At 49.0% G+C, this 15,525-nt stretch overlaps 1 protein-coding gene across 1 annotated transcript in view; it reads left to right on the forward strand.

Annotated features, from left to right (window-relative positions):
* The window catches only part of suco (SUN domain containing ossification factor), a 45,262-nt gene extending 33,224 nt beyond the window's left edge, over positions 1-12,038 (forward strand). Inside the window, exons 11-24 of the mRNA XM_031574831.2 lie at positions 122-227; positions 1,675-1,695; positions 2,004-2,059; positions 3,474-3,565; positions 3,819-3,884; positions 4,961-5,044; positions 6,466-6,553; positions 6,784-8,175; positions 8,479-8,566; positions 8,704-8,808; positions 8,984-9,135; positions 9,613-9,704; positions 10,910-10,965; positions 11,553-12,038. Coding sequence (XP_031430691.1) covers positions 122-227; positions 1,675-1,695; positions 2,004-2,059; positions 3,474-3,565; positions 3,819-3,884; positions 4,961-5,044; positions 6,466-6,553; positions 6,784-8,175; positions 8,479-8,566; positions 8,704-8,808; positions 8,984-9,135; positions 9,613-9,704; positions 10,910-10,965; positions 11,553-12,038 — 2,884 coding nt within the window. The remainder of the gene's footprint in view (positions 1-121; positions 228-1,674; positions 1,696-2,003; positions 2,060-3,473; positions 3,566-3,818; positions 3,885-4,960; positions 5,045-6,465; positions 6,554-6,783; positions 8,176-8,478; positions 8,567-8,703; positions 8,809-8,983; positions 9,136-9,612; positions 9,705-10,909; positions 10,966-11,552) is intronic.
* Positions 12,039-15,525: the final 3,487 nt, after the last annotated feature.

Raw genomic sequence — 15,525 nt, forward strand, 5'->3', positions numbered from 1 at the left:
TTTCATATGTACACACATTTATCACACTATTCCAGTGCAACCGGTGACCAGTTGAGTCAGTTATGCGATACAGGGTTTATCAGGCCGTTTACTTTGAATAATACGACCCTTTCCTATTAAGGTACCCAACCAACAAGTGGATCAAATTGGGAACGTTCCACGCCCGCGACCAGCGCACCGTCCAGAGCTTCCCATTGGACGAGACGCTCTACGCAAAATATGTCAAGGTAAAAATGAGGACGAGTGCATGAGTAGTAATTACCCAGTAATTACCCAGCCCCCCCCCCCCCCCCCCCCCCCCTTCATTCTTAATCACGTGCTCAGGCTTCTTCCCCAGTTTGGACCGTTTGAAGGAGATACAAATGACAAGGAGACAATGTGACGCTGGGTTTTCACCATGTATGTTTTTAGAGTGTAGTTCATCAGACAAGAGGAACTACTGACTTAAGGCAGAGCTTCAGTTTGACATGTCCTCGGGCAGTTCCCATGACTACACTAGGTCAACAAACTTCAAAAGAGGACTTTCTGATGGGGATGACCTTTCACAGAGAAGAACGGATGATCCCCCTACAATTACCCTTGTCAGAGAATTATCTGTGTTTGTGAGAGAGGGTGTGTGTGAGCGCGTGTAACTGTAGATGATTTGGGGATTGGGTGGGAGGTAATGTGACAAGTGCTGAAGAGGAATCTGAAAGTCACATTGACTAGCCCGGGGTTGAGTGGCGACAGTGCAGCACAGACCATCATTGTGCATTAACGAACAAGAAGACACAAAACCTCCTTTATGAGGGGCTTAAAGGGCACAGCAATGTCACGCCCCGCTCATGTCTGTTTATTGTATATTGTAGGAGAAAGTGCATTCACATCACAGTCATTGTTGAACTTCTGTTTAGATGAAGTGCATTCGTTTGGATGCTCCTGAGCACACCACTCAGTGTATTAGTTCTGAACCATTTTAGAGATGGATGTATAAAACCTTTTCTTCTTCGTTGCTGTCCTGTCCTCCTTTTCTTTTCATTCCTTTCGTTCTCCTCCTTCTGCTCTTAATGTTTACTGCCACCGCTCTTGCTCTGCCCTGCAGCTGTTTAGACTACGGGTTAATGATGTCTCTTCAGGCAATTAAATGGTCATTGTAGGCTGCTTGTTACTTCACTGGTTTTAATAACAACGGTGACTTTGCGTGCACTTGTGAAAATCATTAGAGGTTTTTTTTTAGGAGTGCTCCGAGAGCAGTCCAACGAGCCATGCCGCCATTTTATGATCTCTTCCAGCTCCCGTCCCAAGCGCGCCTCTAAGGCCTGTGTTGTCTTGCCTCAGATGTGAAAATGGCTCGTCTCACTGTTCTATAACATGATCTTCTTTTCCTCTGCCTCTCTCTGACTTTGTGTGTGTGTGTGTGTGTATACTACCCCCCCCCTCCCCCCCTTTCAAAGCTTTGCCAGTTTTGCTTTTGTTGTTTCCTACCTGTTATGCAGCTTCTCGTAGAGCAAGCGTCCCTACCTCTAAATAATGCTGCTTGTTTTGTAACAGTAGGGGAAAAAATAAGAATCAAACAAAAGAGCAAAGAAATAAAAAAAAATTGCCTGACTTGCTTGTGGCATGAATCAAGTCTCTTTTTTTTACTGATTTCTCTCTTTTTCTCTCCCTCTCTCTCCTGTCTTCCTCTTGCATCAGATGTTCATCAAGTACATAAAGGTTAGCATTCTCCTACTTTAGTTTGGATGCACGGTAAAAGGGGGCTTTTTGGTGGCAGTGCTCAGTACCTGTAATGCATGACCGACACACATTTTTATGTCAGACACGTTCACACACACACACACACACACACACACACACACACACACACACACTAATAACCAACACTCGCTCAAAGCTTTGCAAAAGCCTCACTGCCATTGATTTTGACCGAACGAACAATTTTATTCTGAATTTCAAACTGAATTTCACTTGGTTGATTAGATCTGAGTTTGTTTATGAAAGGCTCTTTTTCTGCATGTCTGTAGGTGGAACTTCTCTCCCACTTTGGATCCGAGCACTTCTGCCCCCTCAGTCTCTTCAGGTGAGTGATACTCGAAACACACATTCTCATTCGTCTGTGCTGATATTAGCTGCATTCATTTCTAAGGCACAACAGGCTACCTGTCGGAAACACAGTACACACATGTAGGCCATCTGTTATCCTTAGGAATGGCCGTTACATTTATTTATATTCATTTTGACATTGATGCGGTGAACAGATGCTTTTGTTCAATTCTTCTTAAAGTACAGGGATACGTCTCAGCAGTATCACCGCGCTTGCCTGGGAACTGAACCCCTAACTTTGGTGGTGCTCTGAACTCTCATTTCACTTCTTTCTCCAACCCCTCAGATAGCCTGCACAAGTCCGTACACTATCTTGAGAGAGGCTTTTCTTGCGGTAGCTTAAAGCCCTGTGTCCCTGTGCTGGATGCTGGGCTGTGGGCTGCTTGATATGCGCTGTGGGGCTGAAAGGGGGTTGTGAGGCCTGATCAGGGGGCCCATGGCTCTCTCCACTCCTCTCCTCCCTCCAGCACTGCATGTGGGGCTGCAGCTCGCAGCTCGGGCCTCCGTATGGAAATTCCTTACATTCAGCTATACGTGCGCTGGAGCGCAGCCAGACACAGACTCGGGGAGAGGGGAACCAAATAGAGAACAGGCAATGACTTCCCTCAGACGACCTGATTCCACTAGCACCTAATCTTCCCCTGAAGCTCTGTTGTGTCTTATATTTGAAAAAACAAAGTAGTAATATTAAAGTCTAATCTCAGCCTTTTCTCTCCTGCTGAGGCATGTGGACTAATTCACTCTCAACCACCCCAAAATTAGTTCACTTGCTGTATACAACAACCCCCCCCCCCCCCCCCCCCCCCCCACACACACACACACACATAAACTCATCCTCAGCACCCACCCCACCCCCACACACACACACACTCGACCACTCCCCTCGCCCCTAGCTAAGGAAGGGGCCACGAGCCATAAAAACCTGTTCTTTAACCGTCTCCGCTCCTCAAAGCACCTCAGCACTGGGGCAAAGTTCAGGGCAGTATACCTGCGGTTTGTAACTCCTAGATAAGTTGTACCAATGACACCAAGTGGATTGGCCCCTCATGGTCGAGTTCTGAGACCCCGCCAATGCTGCAGGCGTGTTGGTTATCATCCTATGGGCACTGTGTGGCAATGGCTTACCTTTGTTTGTTTAAGATAGCATAGTGAATGTTCTATAATGTTCTCTCTCTCTCTCTCTCTCTCTCTCTCTCTCTTTCTTTCTTTCTTTCTTTCTTTCTTTCTTTCTTTCTTTCTCTCTCTCTGTTTCTCTGTGTTCCCTTCTTTCTGTCCCCTCTGTTTTCTTTATTCTTCTGCCCCCCCCCCCCCCCCCCCCCCCCCCCTATTTCTTCTTCTTCTTCTTCTCCTTCTCTTCTTTTTTTCCCCCAAACTTGCTCACCCTGCTCCAGAGTGTTCGGGACCAGCATGGTGGAGGAGATTGATGAGCTGGCGGAGTCCCAGTACCCCCCGGAGAGGCTGGAGTACCCAGATGAGGAATTCGGTAACACTTCCACTCCCTCCTCTGCTGTGTGATCATGGAAATATGCCTGTGTGTGGGAGGTGGTTGGATGCACGTTGCCAGCTTTGCAGTACTATTCACAGAAAAACTAGTCAAGCTTTGCTTTGCTTTGCTTTGCTTGCTCGAGAGCTTTTTTTGGAAAGGTTTTTCTCTATAGTAGTCTCTGTGTGACTGCCTGTTAGCACGCTCTGTTTACCCTAAGCTGCAGTCTGAGATACCTGTTTGCTCTCAGCAGATGACGTTCCTGGCTACGTCTCATCCGAAGACAAATCCTCAAAGAACCTTTTGGGATCAGCAACAAGTACGTACACACATGCTTGGTTTCCTATGCTAGGCCTGCCTCTGGGGCTTCATTAGGCCGGGCAGCTGCGCAGAGAATCACTTGGATCGCCACCAGGCCGCCAGCTTTAGTGTGGGAGGATGCTGCCTCAGGCAGGACTGATGAGAATCATGGTGCTCATTATATACACTACTGGAAGTGTGGATGGCAGGAAGCTTTATAGGGCTATACATCTGTATTGACATTATTGTGTTTGCATACTAAGTATTTCACCTCCCATATAAATTATTTGATGACAAAACGGTTCCTCTTTTTTTTGTGGGAAATATTTTCATTTCTGTAGGGTCATAAATGCACAAAAGGGCAGTGTGAATGCAAATTGTAATGTACTACTACTACTACTACTACTACTACTACTACTACTACTGTTATTGTAATGTAGTATACATAAAGAAAATGAATTTAAAGCATTTTAGCTGTTCTGTTAGCCCAGAGATGTAAAACTGTAGGGAAAAGTATAGAGATTATTCAGACTGACTTTAGTAATGTGGCTGTTTTCAGACTCTGTTTAAATAGTATAAATGCTGGGAATTAAGTTACTTCAGTGTGCATTTATTCCCCAATGACGCAATATCCACTGCTGCACACACACACTGCTCTGTGCTCGAAGGTGGTCATTGGCCAGGGGGTGGTTCTGGGCAGACTGCAGGGGCGCAGCACCATTGGCTGTCAAGACCAGGCCCCCACTTTTGTCTCCACACTCAATGGCTTAACCAACTCTGTGCACCTTGAGAAAACACACATGCCTACACGTAGGCGCACACACACATATACACACACATTTAGGCAGGCAGGCAGGCAGACTGGCTGGTCTGTCTTGCTGTAAAGGCTCGTCAGGCTGGATGCCAGAACTGTGGGGGAGGCCTCTTCCTTAGGGGCCCATGGCTACCTGACTAAAGCTCTTATCAACGGGCCCTGCACAGCCAGAGAAAGACAACATTGAGCCGTGTGGGTGTGTGATGGAGGGAGAGGGGGAGAGTCCCATGCTGCAGGCATTTTATGTTTTGTTTGTGTGTAAACGTGTGTGTTTGCTACAGATGCCATTCTGGATATAGTGAATAACATCGCTGCCAACGTGCTGGGGGCAAAACCAGGACAGGAAGGTGGAGCTCACTTCGAAGGTACGGAGAGTCTAACCCTACCATTCCACACCACTCTGTGTCAACACAAGTCCATCTAGCTTTTTGCTTGTTATGCCTTACAGTCCCACACTGAGACAGACACATACACACACAGGTCTATTGTGCGAAGACGTGAAGGGAAACCAGTGGCGTTGTTTGTCGATAGCTCTGGCTAGCAGCTGTTTGTGGCTTGTGAGGATTGTCACCATGCCAACCTGCTGAGAGAGGGGATTTGAGTAGGCACAGGGCACAGCCAATTTAGATCTCGCTTTCTCGCTCGCTCGCGCTCTCTCTCTCTCTCTCTCTCTCACGTGCGCTTTCTTGATTTTCTTTCTTTTCCTCCTGTTCTTTCTCTCCCTCACTCTCACCGTTCTCCTTCCTCTCCCTATACCTCCTTTCCACTCTCCACTCCACTGTCTCTCTCTTTCTTTCTCCTTGCATCTCTGTTGCTCTTCTAATAAGAGACAGAGCTACAACAGCTGGCAGATCACACTGACTGCTATATTCTCTTAATAAAGCTGTGTACTCTGTCCCGTTACCCTCACAACCCCCCCCAGAATTGAACCTCCTTAAGATAAACAAGACCAAGTTTATGTGGGAGGCCTTCGCAGAATCTTTTCTCTCCATGGCACAGGTTTATTTAAAGTTATGTAAGAGAGAGAGGTGTGTGCGCCACGTGTACTTTAGGTCCCATAAATGTAGATTTTTGAGGAGAAGCAAACTTTTCAGTTTCCTGAAAACACGTCTTTCTTCCTCCCAGAAAAAACAAACAGGGAAATATGCAAAATGAACAAACTTGTTTACGCTGTCCGTCGTAATCATTAGAAACACTCGTCTGCTGCCAAGTCCCTTTGATTTGCCAAACCCTGGATTATGACCAATTGGTTTTGAGGGCTCGCCAGCCTTTGTTTTGGACAGGCCACCCCAGTCTCAGACTGCAGTATAATAATCCGTTTGCACAGGTACTGAGACCGACTCTCACTCTGCCATCATAATGTATCAGTAAGTCCTTAAATGGCCCAATTACAGGCTCTCAGAGTTTATTTGGATGGCTTGCCCTTCCCCCAGTGGTATTTTAGATCTCCTGAAAAAGCTATGGCCATGTATTTCTGCCATCTTTATTTGATTTTGTGGTGTTTTGTTTTTTCCTGTGTGTTCAGGGTTTGCGTTCCAGATGTGTGTGTGTGTGTGTGTGTGTGTGTCACTTGGCACAGGGAGAGCTAAGAGAGAAACAATGAGCCTCTTTGTGTTCTAGAGAGAGATGGGGGGGGGGGGGGGGGTAGAACACCGTCATTCGCTAACAGCATTAGGACTCTTAAGGGTTTAATTTTCACTTCTTTCTCTCTGGTGCCTCTGGACCTAGTTGTACCTCAGCAAGAGTCTTTTGTGATCCGGTTTCTGTTCTTCTCTCTCGTCTACAGGGGATGCATCATCCGTCGATGAGAACCTCACAGAGACAGTGTCCGAGATTCCTGTCAGTCCCACTCCAACCCCCACAAGCCCCCCTGTGTGAGTGCAACACAACACACCACACACACACACACACACACACACACACACACACACACACACACGTATACATAAACAGATATTTTGGGACATTTGGTCATAATTCGGGAAATGTCATTTTGAAAGTGCTTTCTTCTGCGAGTTCAGTTGAGGTCTGTCAACAGCCAGAGGTTGCCAGTGCAGTGCTGGGAGTGTGTGGGTGACGTTCCCGCCGTTTATCTCTTCCCCAGGCTGGAGGTCTCCGAGCCGGAGCAGACCTTTTCCAGGGAGGATCCGGCTACCCCGCTTCCCGTGACCCCCGAGGCCTCTGCGCTCCCTGAGGGGGGTCAGATCGTGACGCTGGTCCAGGAAGAGGAGGAGGAGTCGTCGTCACAGTCCACCGTCACGCTGATGGAGGAGGAGGACGAGGAGGAGCCGGAGGAGGAGGCGGCGGCACCGCCCGAGTCCGAGGAGGAGCAGCGGAGGCGCGAGACGGCGCAGCGCGAGAGCCTGTTCTACTGCGCGCACCTCTCCACGCTCTCGTGCCTGGCCTCGCTGCAGGAGAAGCTGTACCGCTGGTGCTCCGTCACCTTGGCCCTGCAGAGGCAGCGCAAGGAGCGCCACCAGGCCCGGAGGAGGGCAGCGTCCGCCGCCGCCTCCTCTCAAGCGCCTCTCCCTGCTCAGCAGGCCCTGCCCGCCCCCACCCCCACCCTCACCCAGGACCTGCCAGCGTCTGCGAAGCTCCCAGAGGCGGAGGGGAGACCCAGCCCGGTGCAGGGCGACAGGATCAGCCCCACGGCCTCAGACGCGGCCTCCTCCCGCTTCAGCCAGGGCAGCCGGCAGGGTGAGGCGGGTGGTGTAGAGCACCTCTCCGACCCCATCCTGCTGGAGCCTAGCCGCACCTCCTCCCTGCCCCAGCACAGCTTCACCGACACCTCCCTGGCCAAGCCCACCCCTACGCAGGAGATCCCCCAGCGCCCCACTGGCGAGCCTCACGACCAGCAGCAGCAGAGGCCGGGCTACCTGGAACAAATCCCAGAGACCCAGGCCGAGGGCCGGCAGACTAGCAGCGACAGCAGCACCCTGCACCTCCACCCCAGCCCCACGGCCACCTCTGCCCTGCTCACCGCCACCACAGAGCCGCTGAGCCCCGAGAAGGACTCCCCCAGGCTGGACCTAGCCAGCAGCACCGAGCAGCCTCTCCATCCCCTGCCCACCCACACCCAGCCTGCGGACATCCCCCCTCCCACGGAGCTCCCTGCTCCCTCAGCAGAGCCCACAGACTCGGGCAGGCCTGGGGCTGAGGAGCTCCCCCACTACAGGCCCCTGAGCCCTCCCCAGCAGCAGGAGCTCCCGGAGGCCCCGGCACTGCACGCGGACCTGAGGGTGGAGGAGGTGGTGGAGGAGCTGCTCCTGAGCGTGCCCTCGGCCGGCGGGGGACACCACCGTACCGCCACCGACTTCTACGCCGAACTGCAGAACTCTGGCGACCTGCCGCACGGCAACGGCGGCCACGGCAATGGCAACCAGGTGCATGGCTCCAACCAGAAGGAGTCGGTGTTCATGCGGCTCAACAACCGCATCAAATCGCTGGAGATGAACATGTCGCTCAGCAGCAGGTACCTAGAGGAGCTCAGCCAAAGGTGAGATATTCACACACACACACACACACACACACACACACACACACACATTCATAAACAACACTCAGTTTACACTTGCAGGCATACATGTATGCTCGGCCAGACAAGGCCTCCTTACAAATACAGATACTAAAAATGTATTTGGTTTATAATCATCTTACAATCTTTTATTACACTGTATGTCACTTACTAGTAGTTTGCAAGCTTTTTAAAGAACATTATATTAATAGACACAGGTGTCAGATTCACAGGTAGCGAACTCATAACATAAAATGTTAATTTGTTGTCTTTGGTGGTGTTCAGGTACCGGAAGCAGATGGAGGAGATGCAGAGAGCTTTCAACAAGACCATCATCAAGCTGCAGAACACGTCACGCATTGCAGAGGAGCAGGTCAGCTCAACGTTTCTTCCCTCAGTCCTGCTCTTCTGACCTCCAGCTTCACTGTAGCACTTCCATCACAGAGCAGTTAGGAGCTTTGTGTTCACTCGTAAAGCTGATGTCAGGTCTTTATTCCTCTCTCTACCCAGGACCAGAGACAGACGGAGTGCATTCAGGTTCTACAGAGCCAGTTGGAGAACGTCACCAGACTGATGCTCAATCTGTCTTCTACGGTCATGCAGCTGCAGAGAGAGGTGAGTACACACAGGAACACGAACACTGAGAGACACACAAGGCGTAGTCTCCAGCCTCTTTCTAACTCTGTCAACTTGCAAGAGTCATTTACAAAGAAAAGAAGTGGAATGTTGTAGATTGGTAAAATGACACCTTGGGTAATGTATATTGTGTGTGTGTGATTGATTGGTACAGGTGTCGGACAGGCAGAGTTATCTGGTGGTGTCTCTGGTGCTCTGTCTGCTGCTTGGGCTGGTGCTCTGTATGCAGTGCTGTCGAAGCTCCCCCAGTCACAACAGCACCAGCACAGCCGTGCCCATGACCAACCATTACCCCAGTCCAAAGAGGTAAACACACACACTCTCCATCCCACTGCAGAAGGGGTAGACTCATTTAATTGAAATTGAAAAGCCTTTATTGTCATTGTATTTGCATACAACGAAATTTGGAGCGCTGCTCCTGTTGGTGCCACGAGGGACAACATATAACACAACAACAATAAATAAGCACACACACACACACACACAGTATGTATTCTCCACACACACTCCACTTTAGCAGGCCCTAAGAGTAACCCTCCCTTCCTCCCTTTTGTAATGGATTTTTCGGCTTGAAACAAAAGTCCGCCCTTGTTGTCTTTAACATTCTAGCATATCGTTAGAATCAGCATAATCCATGCATATGACTGATGCCTTCAGTTGATATCCTGATACTCCCTGAAGGACCATGGGATGAGTATCAAAAGAGATATATTTAGTTTGCTTTGTGAGGACCGTGGTGTATGGGTCATTAAAGGAGGCCTTCTCTCTGTCTCTCTCCTGCAGGTGTTTTTCCTCCTATGATGACATGAGTCTGAAGCGCAGAGTGTCCTGTCCTCTGGTGCGCTCCAAGTCTTTCCAGATGCCTGCCACAGATGGTAATGAATCTCTGATGAGCAGTCATGAACAACTTTCACACACGCACACGCACACGCACACGCACACGCACGCTCAACCTCAATGACATACTGGGACACACACTTTTACATATTCAAGCAGACATTCACATTTCATTATGACTTTCAATGCCCACATACATTTAAACACACACACACACACACACACACACACACACACACACACACACACACACAGGTTTACAGTGGCTAAACCCTCACCTTGTTCCTTGTGTGTCATTGTTCTCTCGCACACCCTGTAATTCCTTTCTCATTCGCCTGGGGTGGCAGTAGCTTATGCCAAAGAAAGGCTCCGTGACATCATGGTTTTTCAAAGGCAGTGCTCTTGGAGAGAGCGGCTCATGTTACTGCATTATAATCTTCCAGCCCTCCACACCATCTGGCTTAGAAATGTGCAGATACTGTTGTGTTGCGATCCAGACCAAGGAGGGAGGGGGGGTTCTCTCTCTCTCTCTCTCTCTCTCTCTCTCTCTCTCTCTCTCTCTCTCTCTCTCTCTCTCTCTCTCGTCTCCCGACCCTGTTGGCCCAGCCCTGCACGCCAGAGCCAAAAGCCATGACCGCGTCTCATTCCTATCACCTAATACTCCAAAGTCACAGTGGCCTCAGCAGCAGCAGCGGCTACAACAACCGGGAAACCCCCGCTCTCCTGCAACATGAAACATTTGCCCTGCCATTTCCCCTGCCTCCCTTCCTCGTTTTTTTCCCCCTCCTTTCCTCGTATTTCTTTTCTTCTTTTATTTTTGTGCTCTCACGTTTGCCTCTGCGTGTGCGCCTGGGGCTCTGGACGGCTGTCATCGGCTGGTTTATTCACACTGCAGCGGCAGGGAAACATGGTGGCTATTTTTAGCACATTATGCTTTTGGGCGGCACATGTCTGACATTTGCAAGTAGTAACATCAGAGACAAAGAAATACATTGTTTTTACCAATGAATAAAAAAAATAAATAAAAAAAAACCTTTAAACATTTAAAAGTTGACCAAATTCGGTATGTTTCTTCAATGAATGCAAAGAGTGAGTGGAGTACTACTTGCAAGTGCACTCCATGCTTGTGTGTGTGTTTGTGTGTGTGTGTGTGTGTGTGTGTGTGTGAGTGTCTGTTTGGCTGTGTGGTGTTTTTGTTTTCCATTACCATCGTTTAACCTGGCCCCTTCTCTCCCCTCTTTAGTAGGTCCTGATGACTTGTACATTGTAGAACCTCTAAGGTTTTCTCCAGAGAAAAAGGTACAGTTTCTGCTCCGCCTGTCTGAGAGGGCTAACTCTGTGCGCCTTAGTGCTAGTGCTAGTGCTCTGTCCGACCAGCAGGCCTGTGTCCCCCACACACTCACCACCGCTCATGCCCTTCCCTTGTAGTCGGGGAGGCCTGGGGTAGTATGCATACTGCATACTACTGAGAGTGGTGCAGTGTACTGTGGAACACAGCCCTGGGTGTCGTGTGACGTAGTTAACCACTTCTCTGCTGAGCTGTTTACACCAAAGACAAAGGAGTGGTTTGAGAATTGCTCACTGAACAGGCCTTAGTTTGTTCTCTGGTTACAAGTTATACAGGGTGCCTCTCTGCCAGCCCTCCAACCATTTTCTCCTTATCTTTCCTGGCCTGTGTTGTGACACCCCAAAACTGACCCAATTATAACATGTTGATCAGATCCTGAACTCCCACTCCCACTCCCAGATCTCATCCCTCAGCATAGTGGTGGTTAATGTGTCTTAGAGCAGTAGGTGTTTAAACATTCCTGTAAGTGGCTGATGATCCTCTTGAGTGAATCTTTTCTTCCTGGCCCCCGTCCCCCCCTCTTATTCTCCCTCTGTAGAAAAAGCGCTACAGGGTCAAGGCCAGCGAGAAGGCGGAGACACTGAAGGCCTCGGGCTCGGCGCCGGCGGCCATCTTTAACGGCGTGCCCAAGTGCAACGGCGGCAGCTTCCAAGACCTGCACTTCCTGCCCTCGCCCGACGCCGACCTCTCCACCAGCTCGTCCAAGGACACGGCCTGGTCCGAGGTCAGCTCCGAGGGCTCCTCCACCGTCTCAGACGGTTCCCTGTGCGGCGGGCCCACTTGCTCGTCCGGCGCGCCCAACTCGGGCCTCTCCAATGGCCGGCTGTCGCACCCCCTGCTGGCGCGCAGCAAGGCGGAGAAGAGGTCCTTCAAGCGGCGGCGCTCCAAGCAGGCGGAACAGCAGCACGGTTGGAACGGCTTCGGTCCTGAGGATGAGCCCATCCCCGTGTCCACCCTGCAGGAGCTGGGCATGGGCGTGGGCGTGGGCACCTTCAGGGTGCAGGCCGTCTCGGGACACGTCTGACTCGGCCCACACGCATCCCCGCCGACACAAATGCGCGTCCCCGCCGACACACATACGCACACACATACACACCCAAAGCACGCAGTGCTGAAATGAGAATTGGTGTGGGAATGCCCTTTCACAAACAGACCTCCACTATCCCATGAAGCCACAATGTGGGAGAGGATGATTTTGTTTTCTTTCTCACCCGTGACCTGAGATTTGTACTACTCTCTTTCTTTCTCTCCCTTTCTCTATCACTGTTTCTTGTTATATCTCTCTGTCTCTCTCTCTCTCTCTCTCTCTCTCTCTCTCTCTCTCTCTATGTTATGGCGGTGTCTCATGGCCTGCCATGACGCTTTCAGGCAGAGTGGAACTGACTCCATGGGAACAGTCGCTGGGCAACAGCACACCCCCACCTCACCCACTAAACTCCACTACTCCCGTCTCCTGGAGATGTGCCTTTTTTCCTCCGTTCCAGAACTCGTACCGGTGAAAACCTCCCACCTACCGCGTGAACTCATTTACTTTCCTTAGTCGCCGAGAGAGATGTGCAATGTGGGGAGGACACAAAGAAGACACAAATGACATTTTAATGCTGGGTTACTTTATTCCGTGTTTCCCTATCTCTTTCTCTCAGTCAATGTCCCTCTCTCTTTCTCCTATCCCTTCCTCCCCATCTCTCCTTCTCCCGCTCTCTCAGTTTCTTTCTTGGGACAAGCACACAGCTCCAGCAGTAGAGGTGACATCAGCAGATAGCATTCCACCCTGGAACCCCAGACAGAGCAGATTACTGGGGATGAAGCCCACCCTCCCAGCAGACACACACAGGAGGCAAAAACACGTACGGTTCTAAGCATTAAGACGGAACACATGCAGTAGGACTAGAAGAGTTGTCCCTGCCCCCCCCACCACCACCCTCTCTGTCTACAGAAACAGCCTGAAGTTCACACTCATTCATCTGTTTGCCAGTTATACTAACACCATGACTGTTCTCTCTTTTTTTTTTCCCCTTTTTAAAAAAAAAAAAAACCAAGACATTTCACTGTCATCCTTTCTCTATTTCTCTCACTAATACGGAATACTAGTCTTGCTGTTGGCCGTTGTTTATTGGGACCAGAGAGTTGAACTACTTCCTTCAGCACTGAGCCCCAGTTCTGTTTGATGCTTTGAGTGGAGCTGAATGAAGAACCGATCCAGTCTGTTTTACATGTACTCCTGTCTATGTCCCTGATGTGTCTGTCTGTCTGTCTGTCTATGTTTGTCTGTCTGTCTGTCTGTCTGTCTGTCTGTCTGTCAAGCCTATAGTAGTGTTTCATGAAGGGCCATTGAGGCATACACATGTCCGACAGATTAGCTTGCCAATACGTTTTAGTCCAGGCTGGGCCTGTACTTCACATACACACTAAGCACACATTAAACAATGCCTCTCTCACACATAAACACCTTTCACAAATACCTTCTAAAACACTTGTGAGTTGGAGAAACACACACACACACACACACACACACACACACACACACACACACACTCTGAGTTAAGGGACTCCGTATCCCCCCAGGACCAAGTGGCAAGCTTGTGTCGCACTCAGAATCCAGCCCTCTCACGTGCTGTGTGTCATGCTGTTGCATGTTGTTCATGAGTGGTGCACACGTCTATCAAAGACTGAAGAGTTTGGAGTGCTTAGTTTTAGCTGACCAGTTCTTTCAAGCCCTGAAGCAGTTTAAAGCTCATGTAACTCACACACACACACACACACATATATATATATATATACACACACACACACACACACACACACACACACACACACACACACACACACACACACTTGCTAACACACCCTGCAGGGGATACTCGGCTAGCTCTTTTATTTATCTATTTATTTATTTAAATGTGTCTTGACCTGCCTGTGCTTGGTGATCTGAAAGGTCTTGGCTAAGCAGAGTGCCGCATCCCCTGCAGTGTCTATGAAGTTTACACACTTGCCTCATACACTCAGTTCTTTGGTACTCTCAAACATACAAAGTCAATGTACACACACACACACACACACACACACACACCACATAGTTTACAGTGTCACGTTCTCACACGTCGTTCCACCTATTTATTTGTATTTATATTTTCTTCCATTGTACTGAAAGAGTTGGATTCTGTGGTCATGGCTGAAATCAAAAAAGCGCTGCTGCTTGTTTCTATGAAATCATGAATAGTTATTTTCTTTGTGACGTGTTCGCTCATATCAGGTAGACCTCAGACATTGATTTTAAGAGGTCTGACCCTTTAAGCCCTACGGAGAGCGAGAGGAGTTGGAGGGCCGTTGTAATAAGTGCTAGTTTATCTTCATTTCCTGTCTCTGGGTACTGTTCTGAGTAGCTCTACGCATCGGGACTGGGGCACCCCTTTCTTTTTCTTTTCTCTTTACTTTTTTTTTTCTTCAACCGTCTAGGTGTTCTCCACTCGTTCACTTCCCTGCAACGCTAACACAGACTAACCCACCTACCTATCTGCAGCAAACTCTTAACCTTTCATGCACTCCAGATATCAACCCATTTCATCTACATGTGTGTGAACGTATTTCCCTCAAGAACACATTTTCGAAACAAGGCTGTTGATTTTTTTTACTGTGAATACAACCATTTTGACCACTGATTCCCTGCAGAAGACATTGATCATGCTGGAGCTGTCAATCATGTGATTCAGTACTAGTTGCGCACCCCCCCCCCCCCATTTCTTTGAAGCTCATGGTACCCTCTCATATAAAGAACGTAGATTAATAATTCCCGTGTATACTGATAAAAGGGAAAGATATGAATAGGATGTGAATGTACCCCTTTGTGAGCGAATGAGAGCATTTCCACAGTCAGAGGGGACTTTTAACTTGTTCTTCAGTTGTGATACTTCTTTTCTGAGTGTGTCGACTGAGTATGTTTGAACTACTTGGTGTTAATGTGCATGTAAGACTGACCGTGTGCGTGTGTCTTGTATTTGTTTCCTTTTTCTCAGTTTGTATGTATGTGAGTGAGTGAGCCGATCACATGGAACATCACCTGTCCCCTAACCTGAACGAATAGACATTTGCCCCACATCGGTTGGACAGGGGGCCCAGTGTGCACTTTTAAAGTACTCTTTATGCCTTTTTTTGTTTGGTTTGTTTTTCTACACTACCTTGTACGTCAAGTGCTTTTCTTTCCAAGGTTTTCTCCCTGTGTGGCGCCCCCTGTTGGACGTAAGCTCATTGTATGCCAGCAGGGGGCATGATAAATACACCGAATTGCTGAGAGGGAGCAAGCTGCACAGTATTGTGGAACAGGAGCAACTGTAACTACAACGATGTAGTGCCATTAGAAACTGTGAATTTCTAAATAAAATCTCTTTGTTGTCTTTCACCTTTCTTTGAATACTCCTTAATTTCAGCAAAAATAAGTACATTTCGTTTGTTTACTGAAGTACTTAACAAATGACGGTCTTCACAATGTACTTTCTTGCCTTATTATATGCTGA

This window comes from Clupea harengus, chromosome 10 (assembly GCF_900700415.2).
Source record: "Clupea harengus chromosome 10, Ch_v2.0.2, whole genome shotgun sequence".
NCBI classification, from domain to species: Eukaryota; Metazoa; Chordata; class Actinopteri; order Clupeiformes; family Clupeidae; genus Clupea; species Clupea harengus.